Genomic DNA, 17,508 nt, shown 5'->3' on the forward strand with positions numbered 1-17,508 from the left:
ATATAATGAAGTTGGAAAAACCATAGCCGTCATTTACGGTTTTCAACATTGCTATGTTTCCTTCCTTGGCTTGATTTTGGCGAAATAAGTCAACCACTTTTCACTCAAAAGGAAAATTACTCGAAAAATTATGCTTAAGGTGGTATGATACCTTCAAAAAGGGAAATTTTTTACATTATTTGAAACATTTTTATTAGTCCCTCCAGTGATAACACTCACTGAGAGATATTGTTTGGCACTGTTGTTGACACCATCTGTTACTATAGCAACAGGACCACGCCCACCAAACCCTCATTTTACAGGCATCACGCCAACAACAATAACTCTATAACAAAAAATCCCATGGCTCTGAAATTTTCAGGATGTCTTATGCATAGATGGATCTGTGCAATGAACCTAAAGCATTTTATACAACATGATTATAACCATGTCAAATAATGAAAAACTTTCACATAAACAAATAATGGGCCCCTTCTGGAAAAAATTTGCCTGCCATTGAATCATCAATTTACCTTTGTACTTTGTTTTAGGTTTATTGCACAGAAACACCATTCAAGATTTTCTGTGGAAAATTTCATGAAATTATCTTAAATAGTTTTTGAACTGAACATGTTGAGCTACTCGGAGTTCTATCAAAATGCAGTTTGATGGAAAAATGCATTTAAAAGTTGTATTTGGGTTTGAAAACCCTCTGTTCAATCTCTGAGCAAAGGAAGTGTCTTAAAATGCTCCAGCAGCATAAGTAACACCCTCTGCTTATTGGTTCTTGTCTTCTTTCTTCTTTCTTTGTCCCCTTAGGACCTTTCTCCTCTTTTTCCTTTCCTCGCTGTGTTTGTACTCAGCACCACAAATTCGATCCATGTCAAGGTGCCTACACCCCTCTTCTGTGTATTTTCCTGGGGAAATTTTGAGTGCTTTTAGAAGCAGTAGAACAGTCCTTGCTCCAATATTGAAGTGGCTTATGGCATCAAACAAGCCAAATTCCAGCAAGTCAGCTCCCACGAAAACTTCCTTGGGAATGCGCTCCCACACCATTCCATTTACAGCTTCATTCTGGTTTTGGGTTTTTCCATGGAGGCATTTTTCTAACAAAGAATCTTCACTTAATCTTTGGTATACAGGTTTGACTTTTGCAATCACAGCATCAGGCAAACCAGGAGAATGTTTAAAACTGTTTCTGTCTCGCTTGAAACCACACCAGCTCGAGGGTCCAGTTGGACAGTGGGTGTGAAGATCACGCCGTTCACTTGAGGCACAATGGAAGAAACTTGCATGTATTGCCTTTCTCATTCCATTCAAGTCTCCAACATTAGAACGAATAGCAATTCCATAGTAGTTCTGAAGTTTATCAATCATGGCATCAGTGAGTTTTCCTTTCCCACCGAGAGCAGGAGTTTCTTTCTTTAGTTTTCTGAGAGCTGTGCCAACTCGTTTTTGCACATGTCCTATACATTCTTTCTTAGCAATTTGTATTCCATCTGCAGAGTAAACATCCTTGACTCTATTGTAACTTTTGCTGTCACCATCTGAATACAAGTCAGTATAACGAAGCTTGTGAGTTGCAACAGACCGTCTAAAAATACGATCTGCACCCTCTGATTCCATGGCTGGGGCAGAGCCCTTATAATTAGCTTTGCAGTTATTGTGTTCTGCCCTCCATCTATGGTACTCCTCACTGTCTTTATCTAAATGGGAGTGAAGCTGACATTTTTTACAAACTTTAGTGAGAGGTTCTGCATCCAAAACTTTACCAGTATCAATTGACATGACAATCACGCAACCATTCTGTGAAGAATATCCTCTCTTCTGCCAGGTACCGTCACATGAAACGCCACAATTCACTAAATCATCTTCACGAGCATGCTGGGCATCCCTGATTTCTTTTGCTGCACTGGACATACCATCCTTAGCAATAACTTTCACATGTTTAGCAATCGTTCTTGCATTTTTTTGATATGCCATTGCTGTTGGAGGCGGTGGCATATTCATTAATGAGCAAAATTTCTTCGCTCCACTGTGCCCTCTTCCTATCGATCTCATGGAATACACTAAACGCCTATTCGCCTCAAAACTTAAAGTCTGCTTTTTAGATGTCCAAAACTCATGTTTCCAGCCACAACTCTCGCAAAAGACTCGAAGACTCGAAGCACATCCCTTCCTTTCTAAGTGGTTTTCCGAAAGCACGATGCTGAATTCTCCACAATCAGCACACCTCATGGCAGAAAATGCCATGCCGAGTAGCTCCATGTCGACAAACCTGAAGCCCGTTAATGTTGCCTCCTGTTCGTAAGGTTCTTCAACTTTGCCAGGTTTTGATTCCATGGCATCGGACTTAAGCAAAAGCTTTTCCGAAGACACAGACTTCTTAGTATGTTGACCGAGGGTGTTCGAACCATGTGCTTCTTCTTTCGCTTCTTTCGTCCTCTTGGCATTTTCTTTCGAAGGTTTCGTGAATTGATTTCCCGAAAACTTCCTTTTAGGACGCCTTATTGCACGATGCTTCGGAGGCATGGTTGTTAACGTGAAAAAAGAACGAGAAACAGGATAAAAAACTCAAAACGTCACGCCACTAGTATTGTTGTGAATTTCGCAACGACAATTTTTCGTGTTTCGCAGGCTCATCAACTACGATGGGCTAATCGTTGTTATGTACGGGGTAACAGAGAGTCCCTTGTCACGCAACGATCGTTTTCCGGGCGAAAACAACTATTGGGGGATTGTTTCTTCACTGTAAACAAGATAAAAACAAACCTGTTGCCCCTGGCAACCAAAGACCTGGTCTCAAAAATGAGTAAATACTGGACAACAAATAACATTTTCATGAAAAATTAAACTGTGGCGTTAATACCAAGTGAAATACGGACCTTTTCCAGCAATAAAAATTTTTAGGTAAAACTTCGAAATTTTTGCCTTTTTTAAGGTATCATACCACCTTAAGTATAGTAGGTTTTCGCTGTTTCTCAGATAATTAAGGTGACTGTGTTGTTTAAAGTAAAAGATGAAATCTACTTTTAAATATAAACACAGGATGTGATAATTTGCATATTATAAGAAATAATAATTTCTAAAGATAAAAGTGCCAAAACATAAATGGCAAAGGTAAAATTTGTGGTAACAGGTGTCCTGTTCCCATAGCAAAAGGTCTCTCCTAATATTTTCTTTATATTTCAAACGTCGCTAATACTTAACCTGTTTATAGTTAACAATGCAGCCTTTGTCTTTCCCCAGCTAAAAAGTCAAACGGTGAAAAACCCACCCACGCAACAATTTAGCTCCTCGGAAGCTGGAACAATGATTGTGACTTTAATTTATTTTATATTGTACCAACGTAACTCCTTGAGGAATAGCTGAGTTCGTGGAGGAGTACAATGGCGACTGGAGACTTAAATATTTGAAAAATGTGGCCTCCATTGAACACTTCCTAAATGGTGCTTCTTATGGCGCAACTCAGAAAATAGGTCTGAGTCACTTGGAGCAGGGGTTTTTCATCACACTTCTGGTGTTTCTGCCTCTAAGAATTGGAATTGAGATAGAAATTTGCACAAGGCAGGGGATACGAACAAACTTTAGCCTTGGAAAAATCGAATTCTCAGTCCTCTCCTTATGAATCATAAGAAATATCTTTGCAACAGCTCTAATTCCAGAATGATGCAAATTTAAATGAGGGGTGAAGACGGTCAACAATATGGAAGAGTAAACAAGCAACTATCTTCCACAAGGAAATCTGAGACTACACCATTCCCGTGTTTGCTTTGTCTAAATGGAAATGGTATCAAGGTGTCATGTTACTATGAATTAGTAAAATTACAAAATATAATACGTGTGTGTCGATAAACAATATTTCATTTATTCATCTCACTCGAACGTATTACCTTTAAAAATACTATAACACTTTCGCCAAATAACTTTATAAAATATGCAATGGTCTTTATTTATTCATTTTATTTCTCGATAATTCGATAAAATTTCTGTTTGCAAATTCAATAAAACCTATAGCAGAGGAAAATAGATTTGAAAAAGGAATCAAATTAACAGTCACCGCGAAGAATGACACATTGATAAAATGGTAAAAGGTGTACATATCGGAAAAATTAAGGATTGCGAGTCCTTTTTTTTCTTGCGGTCGATATTAACAAGGGCCACACTTTCACTTATCAACACAAGAAAAGGAGTTGTTTCAAAAACGATGCTTTTCAAAACACTCCTTTCTCTAAGCTGTTTTCAAAAGGCCCCGTTTTCATGAGCCTTTTTGGATCCTTTTTGTTTGGATGTTCGGCAAAAACGCATAAAAAGGATGTGTTTTGAAACAAAATCGCCTCGGTGTAGATGGGACCCACAGCTCTTTCGTTGTGATTTTGAATGATCACAGTACTGTGTTTTTATTTGAAAACAAACAATTTTGATGCATTTTCTTCAACCTTCCACCAAAGAGAATTGGGAGAATATCAAATTGATCAATCGTTTGTTGAAAAAACCTACGACCTGATCAAGGGGAGATTGAAATAAATTTTAAAAGAACTCCTCGCTAATCAAAACCATCCCATTCATCACCCCAGCCACTTTCCACCTGAAAAAAAGTAAGAAAAGAGTCTCATTTTAACACTGAAACAAACAACTGTTATGATACTTTAACCATACCACAGGAGACGTAACTTGACTTCTAATGACAAGATTGCCAACGCGCGAGATGAAAGGCTAAGGAAGGGCGCTAAGGCAGGTGTACGGCAGTCATAACGTTAAGGTTCTTAGAGAGAGAAACAAAAAAAACCGCGATTACTCTGGACTTAGTTTTCGAAGGATTTAAAAGAAGCATATTTGTTAATTCCTAGACCAAGTTATCCCTTATCTTAAGTCCAAGAAAATCACTTTTCTATGGTACACCAGTTTGTTCGCGTTGACAGCAAAGCAAAAATTTGCGAGTAAAAACCCTGTTGACAAGCAGATCAAGTCGATGTTTTCTTTCTCTTTACACCTAGCCCCGGAGGTTCGAATGATGGCTAACGCTATTCCGCAACTAAACAGAAACGGCGAAGAGCGCTGTCCGCTCTTTGAAGAACTGGGCCCTGAACTAAAGTATTCACAGGTTATCCACTCATTCTCAAATACGAGCCCGTGCACAGGCCACCCAATCTCTAAGCCATACCTGTGACGTATCTTCCACCATCGCCAATTTAGAACTTAGTCCTGCGCCTTGGGATTTTCCGGGTTGAACATCTGAATTTTTCTCCTTAAAAGTCACTGACGGCTCCATATCAGCGAAGTAATCGGGCTCTCTTGAGCGAACTTCTATTCGCGTGATTTCAAATTCACTACCCAGTCTCTCTTCACTTCGCCGTCTTGATTTCGAAGACTTCTCTGTTTTAGTTGAAGATTTTTTAGAACCAAGTTTTAATGCGTTCGAGTGCGTCGGCGCACTAGATTTCGATGGATAGCTCTCTTTATTGCGAGAGAGAGAGGAAGGTTCGTTTGATTTCCCCGCTTGCAGGGAGATATTAACATCAACGTTGTTCATTTCTAATTTGTCCTGTTCGCTGGTAACACTCTGATCATCACTCCAGTAGTTCACACCATGCTCAGCAGTTGCTTGGCTTGAACGACTGCTCTAGAAACAAAAAATGGCAAAAATTAATAGTCGATGAAAATCCTTCACTACCATCTCTGTGCGACTACTGGTACTGTTCTTATATGAATATAAAACTTGCTTAAACCAATTCAGAAAATGATTGATGAGTTCCATCCACATTCTACAATAAGAAAGATGATGTTATTCGGTAAACGACAAAGCACACTCGAAAAAGAACTCGGGGTGTTGCCATCAAGAGCCATACCTACAACCATCCGACCTACCAATTAGTAATTTGGATGCTCTACCACTAAGCTATAGGAGGTAAGGTCAATTGTGACGGTGATAAACTTCCTGCATACAGCTAGGGTAGGAATGTCAACACGCAGTGTAATGCTTTTGCGCAAACATGGTGTAAATTACAACCGGTAAATTTCTCTTATAGCTCGAAAATGCGAAGCAAAATGAAAAGGTTCACTTACGGGAGGAGCGAAAACAAGATTAAGCCTCCAAAAAACGACACAGTTACAAAGTATTTGGGGATAAGCCTTACTAATAACGGCCTTTTTTAAATACATGTTCGGCAGTCTTAAACATGTTAGTTTTTTTCTTTTATGGCTTTGATCAGTGAAGTTGTCTCTAAAAATACAAAGTCGGTGCTCTTCTAACGGTATAAAATGAAAGTAACTTCTATTCATGTTCCCTTACCGTTACGTCTGACCGCGGGGAGCTTGGGGACTCATCAAGTTCTTCCCATTGTTCAAATTCTCCCTGATCAGGGTCCCCTTGTGGGACAACTAAATCTGTAAATCTCTTAGGAGACGACTGTTTAGCTATTCTTTGTTTCTCTCGTTCCAATCTGCGCCGTTCCATCTCTTTTTTCCTCTCCTCTTTCCTCTTCTCCATTTCTTGTCTCCGTTTTTCCCTTTCCTGTTTTCGAATTTGGTCGTTAGTATTACGTGTGGATGTCTGTACAGTTACGTCTGATTCTGGGCTCAACTTGTTCTCAAAGTCGATGACTCCACTGACATTTGTGGGACCAATGTTGCTAATCTTCTTTTCCTTCATGACATTATTTGTAGATACTGAAAAGCAAGTGAAGGCTCGAGGACTGGTCGTTTTTTTCGTCTAGGGGGATGGGGAAGATGGGGGGCAGTCGATTTTCCAAAATTCCCCCTTTAGACTCCGTTGGTGACGACCGATTCCCCCCCCCCCCTTCTTCTCTCCCTGAAAACCATGTGATCTCCCCAAAATCCTCCGGACCGCCCCCATCTTCCCCCCTTAAAACCATGTGATCTCCCCAAAATCCACCGAACCCCCCCCCCCCCCCCGCATCTTCCCCTCCTGAAAACCATGTGATCTCCTCCCGACCACACCCCATGCAGTAAATAATTACTGGTCCATAAGGACAAAAACCGAAAATGGTTATGATCATGGCTGAAACATGATGAGAAAACGAAGAAAAAAGAGCTTAAAGCTGAAATAGGCGTACGTTATTAAGACAGGAAACAATATGCCTGGATTACAGGAACTTACTGGTAGGCATGCTCTCAGAACTGTTAAACTGAAAAGAAAAACAAAACACGAAACGTCAAAGACTGACAATAACTATAGTAAATCTCCTCCCCCTCTCTCCACCTCTCTCTTACTTCGTGGTTGTAACAAACAATTATACAGATTGCTAAAAGACACTGCTGTTCCCAAGCAAGCGTAGGGACTTCAGCTGCTGTTCCCAAGCGAGCGTAGGGACTTCAGCTGCTGTTCCCAAGCGAGCGTAGGGACTTCAGCTGCTGTTCCCAAGCGAGCGTAGGGACTTCAGCTGCTGTTCTCAAGCGAGCGTAGGAACTTCGGCTGCTGTTCCCAAGCGAGCGTAGGGACTTCAGCTGCTGTTCCCAAGCGAGCGTAGGGACTTCAGCTGCTGTTCCCAAGCGAGCGCAGGGACTTCAGCTGCTGTTCCCAAGCGAGCGTAGGGACTTCAGCTGCTGTTCCCAAGCGAGCGTAGGGACTTCAGCTGCTGTTCACAAGCGAGCGTAGGGACTTCAGCTGCTGTTCCCAAGCGAGCGTAGGGACTTCAGCTGCTATTCCCAAGCGAGCGTAGGGACTTCAGCTGCTATTCCCAAGCGAGCGTAGGGACTTCCCGTTTTCATTTCAATTGGTTTATACCTTAGGTCTCCCTTCGATGAAGTGCTTTTTTCTCTCTCCACCGACAACAACATTCGCTCCTAACACGGGTACCATGACCGATAGGGCAGAAAATGTAGCCGCAACTATTCTATCATCTGTTTCTCGCAAACCAATCAACATCTGCGGGAAAAAAATTTTTAAAAAATCAAAATTGTGGTTCAACAAAGAAGCAACACTATGTTACAGTTTTGATAGAAACGCGATTTTCTGTTATAGGAAGAAAAGGCCGGGAGAAAAGAAAGAGCATTTTGGTATACAATGAAACACCACCTTACGACGGTCTCATAACCCGTATGACTCCTCCAAACTGTTTCGATTTTCTCCCTTTCTGTTGCTATACTTATCCTTGTAAATTAGTTGGGACAATTTAGTTTTACTTCTAGACCACACCCTCTAGCAGATAATTTAGTCCAGCTTCATCCCCTTTTTGCTGATTACTACATTGATATTGTAACGAGAAGTACCTTGCCAATCATCTGTAAGTTATCGACCCCCCCAACCTCATTCTTATAGTTTTCGTGTTCCAAACGACTTGAGAGGCGCGTCACATTCTAAGTCTAAAAGCCCATTAAAAGAGTAAATCCTGCTTTTGATCTGCTTATGATGAAATATTCATGGCCTTAAGGTCGTCGTATTCGCATAATGGTGCGAAATTTGGCTTCTCGTTCAAACAAGCTGTAGCCTGCGTAGCTACAATTTTTCTCGTGTGCGCGCTTGAAAGCGTTGAGCAGCAAAACGTAGAACACGAGAGGCGATAACGCGAGAACTTTGCGATCCGCTGCCAGTTTTACGTTTTCCTGTTCTTATATTCTATCATCTATCGGGAGGTTTCGCCTCATTGCAAGTTCGCCCCTACCACCTTTGCGAGCTCGCCTTCTGTATCAAAGGAAGTTCGCCCCTACACCTTAACTAGCTGAAAGATTTGGGGGCAAAATGGTGAAGGTGGGGGCGAAACTGTTTTACTTTAGGGGGCGAACTGGCAAGGTGGTTGGCGTTTGGGTAACCTGAATGCGATTGTAACCTAACTCCTGCTTTGACGTAAATGCTTTTCGTGCGTCGGCATTTTGAGGGAAGCAAAATATATCTTCCAGGTAGGAAAACTTCACTCAGGCAGCTCCAACAGCTGTCAGCTATATCGCTATACAAATTTCAATAAAGCGAAAGGAATAGTGAGAGGCGTCTCAAGGATATCTAGTGTACTGTGTTCAGAATTTGATACTAAACTCCGGCACAGTGTCTTTTAGTAACCATTAATCTCTACTGCAGTAAGACCATACCTGAGGTAAAATGAAATTTTCCAGAACTTCTTCCTCAAAAGAGGTGGCATAGAGACCAAAATATTTGAGAAGAATCATCCGGACATGTCCGTCCCTGATGGACCATAGAGTCATTAAAATGGGAATACAGTGTTCTCTAAAAGGAGATAACCAGTTAAAGCAATTTTTAATTAAGTGTAGAAAGTAATCTTGGATTCGGTTTGTTTTGCTTACCTTTGCTCTCTGATCGGCCCAGCTAACTCGCACCTTTCTCTCAGTCAATCAAATTCAAGACTAAGCCAGATCGCTATTTGATAACTCGCGATTTCCCGTGTCTCCCGCGGCTTACTTGATTTGCTTTGGTTCTCATCTATTTTCCGTTTTTTTTTTTTTTTTTTTTTTTAATTGAAACGGCCGTTAGGGTAACCTCGGTTTGGGTTTTACGGCACTAAATCGAAAAGCACTCTATTAGCAAAATGTCTCTGTTTGCCACAGTGAGTACTGCACACCAGGAGTATATTTCACCTTTTCACTTAAACACAATCTGACTGCTTGGATTTTTTTTTAAAGAGAAATCGAGAAAATCTGCCAACAAATATTTTTAGTAAACAAAGATTTTGAGGAAGCCTCAAAGCCCCAACGACCTTCTCAAGTTGAAATTAGCAAAATGGCTTGGAAATATGAAAGACAAATATTAAATGAGAAACATATAAATGTTACATATTCATGTTGCTCAATGTCCTTTGAAAAGATTTTGGAAAACTCAAGAAACTGAAAAGTGCATAAAAAGCTTTATAGATCCTTAACTTCTAGAAGAATACTGAAAATTAAGAAATCCTCCCTACGTTGGAAAAACCCGTCGTTGAAATGAGGTACATTGAATACAAGCTAAAACCTGCTACATTTTGATAGTTTGGGTGGTCTGTGGTAGCCCCACAGAAAAAAGAAACCATTACCTGAACAGCTCGTCTGGGAGAACTGGAGAGAGGTTGCTTGACTGGTAATCAGCATCATTACCATCTGGAGGTAAATGGATTATTCAGCTTTTAAAATTGATTACCACAAATAAAAAATTCCTGATATTTGAAGAGTTACGGATATCCTCCAATACGAGCAAATAGACGGAAGAGCACTCTTCAAAAATACAGGCCTTAGTCAAACGAGGATCTCCCTCGCATAAAAGCGCTACACAAAGTTTTAAGTAAACCTTCATTGCATTGTGCATTATCACTTCTGAGATGGTTTCTGCATGATGAACACAGGATTATCTTACATTTGAGGATGGATAAAACAAGAGAGGCACTTCAGACATACTAAATAAACCGCAAGGAGGGAAAAAACATAGCTACAGATGACAAGGAATGACGCAGATTGTAGACTCGATCCGTGATACGGCGAGAACAAGAACAAGGAATATAAATGACAACCTGTGTGAAAGACAAATTGTGGTATATAGCAACGATATTATAAATAGTGAAATTTATCCTGTATCTAATGAGATAGAACATTTTTCTCAGTTCTTTCATGAACCACTGAATTATTCCAACAGAACAGAATAGAACAGTTGGAATAATTCAGTTAGAATTCAGTTGGATTAATTTATTTTACGGTAACTTATAGGTCACCGTAAAATAAACATGAAAAAAACTCAGATTGCATTTTCTAACAAAGTTTCCCTCAGCTGTCAATTTGGTAAATTATTGCAGATTTTGTCTGTGATTTTCCCCAAGCAAAGTTAGGTTAACTTCCACTTGCAACATTGCGTTTCACCAAAAACCTCGCTGTAAACGACGATGGGTGCGTTTTGGGTAATAAACAACACTTTACCTTTGATAGGAGTCAGGAGATGAGGGAGGAAATTTTTCTCTGCACTAGGGTCAGCCAGAACAAATCTCGACATCAATCTCGGAAGCATTCGCTTGGCAACAAGCCTTGGTGGAATTGTTGTCAACTTGTAGGCAAGAGAACTGAAACGAACACACCCTTCGTTAAATAACCTACCATGCCAAAACCCTGAACCCTTACAGCTAGGGGTGAGGCTGAGAGAAAGATTTAATTGGGGAGGGGGGGGGGAAGAAGGCTTTCAATCCTGCCTTTTCCCTACACATCCCACTTCGCGTCTGTACTAAATAGTAAGTGATTCGTGACTGATTAAAAAGGTAACATAGCTGGCAGTGAGAACAGCTAGAGGGGAGAATTGACATAAAGGGCAAACTCCGGGAAACAGGTCACCCCATGGGTTTTAAGGGTTAAACTTTACCTCCCGTAATGAAACTTATAGGTAACTTCCATACCTGAAAAATTTTTCTTTCTCGACATCAGTTTTAATGGTTATTTGGTTAAGAAATGTCATTATCTCCAGAAAGCCGCTCCTAATAATATTAAAAATGCCCTATAATTAAAATCTCACAAATTACAAATTATGCAATTTAAAATGATTTTCATGTTGAAGGGATATACATTTCTCTAAGGTAGGCAGTGGTCAGGAACTAACATTAAATAAAATTCATCAAAGTCTTTTTAAGATTGAAAAGGTGAAGATCACTTTCACCTTCACTGAAAATCGTTTAATTTGAGGCATCAACATTTTGAAAAACTTTCTCAAGGTCTTGTTACTTTCCTAGGACATTGACTAAGAACTCTTGGTCATTTTTTATCAAATTGAGAACGTTTTCTCCACCTCTGCCATCTATCAGGGAATGTATGAACCGTTTTATGATTCCTTTGCTATGAAGTTCCTCACCAAAATTTCTGATAAAATAAGATTAGCTTTGACAAACCTGAAGAATTCATCACCAAGAAGACTGGAAAACTGAGGCCTCATCTGGAACATATATCAAGAACGCAAGTGAACATTAGTACACGAACTGCATACATAAATACATAAAATGTGTAACTACTTGGAGGAAACTGTGATTGAGATGGAGATGACTCAACTTGTGTATGCACAAGGTAAGCAACTTTTAGCCTACAGACCCTCATAATAAACTAGAATAATTATTACTGATTATTAAAACAATTTAAAATGTGTGAGGCTCACAAACAAAGTTGCCATGCCACCTTAACAAGATAGTTTTAAGAATGCAAGCAAAACCAGATGAGCTTGAAGATACAGTTTTAGCTCACAATCATTAAAATACAAAGGTGACATTTGTTGCTGTTGTTGACCTCAAATGGTTCAAATTACCTAATTCATAATGTGGTTGTATCATCAGCTGATGATTGCATGGACTGTCATAAAAATCATATTGTGTAGAGTGGTTGTAAGAAAAGAATGACTGTCACAGCTGACTAAGTGGAGCAAATATCACAGTGGGTATTTATTTAATAAAAAAATCTGTGTATGGCATGTAAAACTACATAAATGCTGTAATAAGCAGAAAAAGTAGTTAGTGTGTCTCCCCATTCGTAGGTGGTTATCAATTCTCCACTCAACATAAAAAACAGAAACCCAATTCCCCTCAAACAATGTTTAAAGAAGTTAGCAACAGTTTTGTTAACACCAGGAAAAAGAAAAAAATTATGAAAGTAGAAGAGCCACTCAATGTAGCAGTTTCATTAAATTCCTACAAGATGTTGATGAAGCATTGTTTAAATCCAAAGAATTAAAATGAATGGAAACCTGCTAATTAAAACCAACAATAAAATGTATCCAGAGCATTTAAAAAATATATACCTGAGGATTCTCATGAAGAAATAAACTCTGCATCTTTTCTCCAAAATTTTCACCTGCATCTCCTAGGATGAGATAAATTGAAGACATTCATTAAGTGCAAAAACAAATTTGTGAAAAGGCATGGTCTGTTTTGAGGTTAGTGAAATCACATGTTGAATGAAGAAACTTATGCTAGTGCTGCAGTTGGTTAAAAAAACCATTGGCAACCTTTCATGGCCTGAATTTGTTTGAAAAAAGGTGACCTGGGAATCAAAATTTGTTTAAAAAAAACTGATTCAACATTTTCAGGATTTAGAGTGGAACAAAGGTTCACATAATACATGTATCACAGGTGTTAATTAACTGACTTCAGCATTCCATGTGACCAGATCAGATCATAGTTATCGACTAATGGAATAAATATTTTCCTTTCCTTAGTTCAACATTATAAAATTGCAATTTTTCAATATTGTCAATTAGAAGGAAACATATTTACCTAAATCTGTACGAGTGTCCAAGATGTCACTGACAAACATACCAAAGCCATAAGCATCAAGGGCATGACCTGTCTTAAGACTAACATTTACTTGACCATCCTGACAAGAGAGACAGTAAATCAAGAAGTTTTTGTAGAGATACTAGTAAAGGAAGTTTGGGGGTTATGGTGGTGATCACTAATTGATCAGTGATGTTGTTGACATTATAATAACCTTTAAACTCACAGAAGTGATTAACATGCAACTTCTCCCTATAATATCCATAGATAATCCAGCAAACAGATAATGAGAATGCTTAAACATATCAGGTAAAGGTTTTTATCTTGATCTAACACAAAATTTGTTAACTAATTTACAAGGAAATGTACATGTATCCTAGCTAGAAGGGAGAATCAACAATCAGATGTTGGGATTTTAACCCTTTAACCCCTAAGAGTGACTGGCATCTAATTTCTCCATACCATAACACCCCTGAATCAAACATTAAGGTTGAAAGAATAAAGGAAATGATCACCAACTACAGAAGCTCTTGATTGTTGAAAAAATTCTACTTGTTAGCCCCTTAGGAATGTATAGAAAACAGAATGGAGAATATGCATCCTGATGTTAGGATGTAAAGAGTTAAAGGTTAGGGCACTGAGATGACTTAGGTCTTCATTGCCAAAAGAGGTAAGCTATTTACTTAACAGTTATGGACAGCCATTGCAGTATTGCTGGCCTTACTGATACAGGAATAATTCCTAGCTTCTAATGCTAGGCAGTGTACAGTCATAGTTTCAAGAGACAACACCCTATTGGTAAAATACAAGTTACTTGAAGCAGGAATAACCTTTTCTTCAGGAGAAATAGACTTGGTGTCCCTTTGTTCTCTTGTTCCTGACAAAAACTTGAGAGACAAGAAACACACTACATCAATTTTGCAATAAAATTATTCACGATATGTTAAATACCTATACACAGGTTGGAGAATGAATTACAAACCAATTAAGTTAGAGGGGTAAACTAAAAACAAAGCTATATATTCTAGTACACATTTAGTTCTTAACCTATGTAGATAGGATCTTAATTTAACACTTTTGATCATGTCAATTTATCCCACCTGTTGCCCTGAATGTCTTTTGTGGTTGGTCAATTTATCCTAGCTGTTACCCAAAATGTCTTTAGAACTACTATAGCACTTTCTTAATTAATTTATGCAAAATTAATCCTCCATTATTAATAAAAGTAAATTCAATTTTGACATAGGAAAATTTTAGACAGTACTACATTGCCATAATTTACAATTTCACATACATGTAACTGCTAGAAGTGTAATTATGCATCTTTTAAACTTTTCTAGAAAGAAGAAATGCCATCTCTCTCTCTCATGAGATGTAAATTAATCTACAGACATAATGTTACAAAAAAAATTTCACATAATTTTACCTCATTTGTCAATTCAGAAAATCTGCAGACATGTTCCATTCCACCAAGTCTCCATCCCCAGTCATTATCACTTACGTACACAGACGACATGCAGACATTGTTGTGTGACAGACCACCCTAAAAATTTCAAGAATAGAATGTTACAAACCATCATAGGATATGCTCTCACTGCCTGTGTTAGGGTGCAGTTTCATTCTTAGGTTTGTTTTTGTGCTAATTAAGTGTGTGACTTTAGTGTGACTTCAGTATATATAGAGTTTGCCAAGTGAATATTTTAGTTTGGCAGTTGTGTTAAGTTGCAACTGGTTATAACAGTTTTCTTAGTCCTTGGAAATGGCAAGATATAACAATCAGTTTGAAAAAGAGGAAAGTGACATTTTAACTACTGCCAATGTTTGAACTAAGGATTAACATCAATCAAATAATACTAAAACAATCTCAACACAGGTACTGAAAATAAGAACTTAAAACAGATCGCTCTCTGGCAAAAGCATGAAATAACTCTTGGACTTACCCTCTCATGCAAAAATACTAGAGCTTCAACAACATTATAGAGTCCAGCAATTATCTCCATTGTGTCTAAACTCTTTATAACAGATTCTAAAGGCCTGACTGGTTCTGTCACCATACAAAACTCTTCTGAGTTATCATAGGACCAATGGTGTTTAAGAATGGCGGGATGTTTAAGAGTTTTGAGACACTGAAAAAGAGACATTAAGTCATGCATGTAAAAATGATTATCTCTTTCCTCTTTCGCCAGTGAAACTATTGTATTGTGATGATAAGAAAAAAACTATGTAATGATTTATCCTTAATCATTTTTAATCATTTATCATGAATTAGTAATGATATCAGGGGTTTTAATAACTCATAAGCAGCTGTGGATGGCATGGTAAGCACCCATGCCAGGAAATGGCATAGTAAGTTAATACCAATCGCAAGAGCCTGCTCTCCAGCAAAACAGATGGTGCTAAGGTAGAACACTGGTAACCTTGTCTTAATGAAACTCCTTGATATCATTACAAAATTGACCCATTGACAGTGGTTTAACATCATCTGTACTCTTGTTGACGATGATATTCATCACAGTAGTCAAAATGTTGTGGAATCGCAAGATGCAGCTGATTCAGTGCTCAACAAAAATTTTGACCACAGTGTAAGAAATATCATTGTCAATAAGAGTAAACACCACTCTAAACCACTGTCTATTTGTTTTTTACTACAATATCAATGTCAGATAAACAGTCATTCATGTTTGAGAGTTGTTAACCCTTTAAATCCCATGAGTGACCAAGACAGAATCTCTCCTTACTATATCAATACTGTATCAACCAAATAAGTGATGAGAATAAAGAAAAATATCAATCAGGGGATAATTAGTCGATTCAATACTAAATTCTCTGAACTTATATTATAAGAATGGTATGGTTGAGAGTAAGGAGAATTACAAATTTGATCTGGGAGTAAAAGGGTGAAAGGCATTGCATGACAGGTTTGTGCCAGCAGTACTTTCTGTAGTCTTATTGACAACAGCAAACTCACCAATCAGATTGCAACATTACTGCCCATTGAGTTAAAATTCCTTTTTGGCTCTGGGTGCAAGATATTTCTTTTTACAGGTTAGATAAGTTGGCATTTCCTGTACAACTACACTGCACAATGACTGATTTTTTTGTAACAATAAATGGTTTGAAGCAGGGAATGACAGTGCATCATGTAGTTGATCATCCAGCATGGGTGAGGGAAGTCCTGAAATAGACTGTTGTCAGTATACTATGTAAGATACTGACGTTTCTGCCCACAACATCAAAGGAACATATCATCAAAGTCAATTGCCTGACTGTAACCTGACTTGATTTTGATGACGACTTATAAGGTTTTGCAAATTTCAATCACGAAAATTAACGACAGTTGCTTTCAGAGTTACCCTCACAAGGATGATCAGACTTTCAGTGGACGTACACCATTAACGAATGTTGTTTTTTCAGGCAAAACCTCTAAGGCTGACGTGACATGACATGATTCATTACCCAGTATAATCTGCCTTACCTGTGCAGCTTTAGAAATCCTTTCATAATCCCTATTCTTTTCCTTCCCTTTCTTCTCATGGACAAATACAGTAACTTTGAGGCCATCTTGACTCCTTCTCGCTGTGTAAATACTCCATTCTTTGCTATTACATTCGACAGGTTCATCCAGCTCGTAATCCTTTTCAACACTACATTCTGATCCCATGGCAAGCCAATCGCACCATAAATGATTCAACCCAACACAAAGTAGATGTTCTTATTTTTTTGCCAGTGGATAATGTAAGACGAACCATTCATTAGTGAGCGTGACGTACGTCGAATGACACGTGAAAAGAAAAACTTCTCAACACACCACGACGAACAGCTATTTTTTTAAACTTTCAAATGTTCAAGGATAAACTTCTTGGATGAAAAACGTAAGTCTTCACTTTGCCATCGTGGAAACGGAAAAACATAAGATTTGAGAGGGCTCCTTACAACCTAAAGTCAGCAGCCATGTTTGGGAATATGCGCTCTACATATGTCAGCGGTCTATGCGTACTTTCTTCGTATCTCGGGGGTGGGGGGGACTCGTTTGTGTTGCTTTAAGTTATGATCTTTAACTGGTTCGTGGTAACGTCACTAAGATGACAAAGATCATGATGAAAAATCCTTAGATCTAATAAGTTATGCAAACCATTAGAAGACGAAGGAAGTAGATGATAGGTAAATTTGTACATGTACCGTAACTGAGAATCTGTAGGCTGAAGATAAGTGTGCTGATCGTAATACAAAACATAGGGAAGCATAATTATTCCGGGCCTGCTAAATAATTATACTTACAATCGTGATGTCCGTTGTTAGTACTCAGGCTATATACCTGCTAAATTTTGTCGCAAATTTACGAGACATGCAAGCA

General features: G+C 38.6%; 2 protein-coding genes across 2 annotated transcripts; both read right to left on the reverse strand.

Annotated features, from left to right (window-relative positions):
• Positions 1-126: 126 nt before the first annotated feature.
• Positions 127-2,856, reverse strand: LOC136280446 (uncharacterized). The gene has a single exon (XM_066165606.1). The coding sequence runs from the start codon at positions 2,509-2,511 to the stop codon at positions 757-759; it is 1,755 nt and encodes a 584-aa protein (XP_066021703.1). The 5' UTR covers positions 2,512-2,856; the 3' UTR covers positions 127-756.
• Positions 2,857-3,838: 982 nt separating this feature from the next.
• Positions 3,839-17,111, reverse strand: LOC131784893 (protein-associating with the carboxyl-terminal domain of ezrin-like). Its single transcript, XM_059101724.2, has 16 exons — positions 16,630-17,111; positions 15,095-15,280; positions 14,581-14,697; positions 13,985-14,041; positions 13,155-13,254; positions 12,680-12,741; positions 11,784-11,827; positions 11,298-11,375; positions 10,831-10,970; positions 9,960-10,023; positions 9,025-9,160; positions 7,727-7,867; positions 7,100-7,127; positions 6,272-6,648; positions 5,144-5,602; positions 3,839-4,567 (listed from the first exon to the last, which is right to left on the reverse strand). The coding sequence occupies exons 1-16, from the start codon at positions 16,813-16,815 to the stop codon at positions 4,526-4,528; spliced, it is 2,217 nt and encodes a 738-aa protein (XP_058957707.2). The 5' UTR covers positions 16,816-17,111; the 3' UTR covers positions 3,839-4,525.
• Between the last annotated feature and the right edge of the window lie 397 nt (positions 17,112-17,508).

The sequence above is a fragment of the Pocillopora verrucosa genome, chromosome 4 (genome assembly GCF_036669915.1).
Source record: "Pocillopora verrucosa isolate sample1 chromosome 4, ASM3666991v2, whole genome shotgun sequence".
NCBI classification, from domain to species: domain Eukaryota; kingdom Metazoa; phylum Cnidaria; class Anthozoa; order Scleractinia; family Pocilloporidae; genus Pocillopora; species Pocillopora verrucosa.

Bases quoted from the DNA above. Each gene is read 5' to 3' on its own strand.
- LOC136280446 (XM_066165606.1), bottom strand. From the start codon at position 2,511: ATGCCTCCGAAGCATCGTGCAATAAGGCGTCCTAAAAGGAAGTTTTCG.
- LOC131784893 (XM_059101724.2), bottom strand. From the start codon at position 16,815: ATGGGATCAGAATGTAGTGTTGAAAAGGATTACGAGCTGGATGAACCT. The intron at 15,281-16,629 runs GTAAGGCAGATT...TCTCTTTTTCAG, and splicing joins GGATTTCTAAAGCTGCACAG to TGTCTCAAAACTCTTAAACA. The intron at 5,603-6,271 runs GTAAGGGAACAT...TTTTGTTTCTAG, and splicing joins CCCCGCGGTCAGACGTAACG to AGCAGTCGTTCAAGCCAAGC.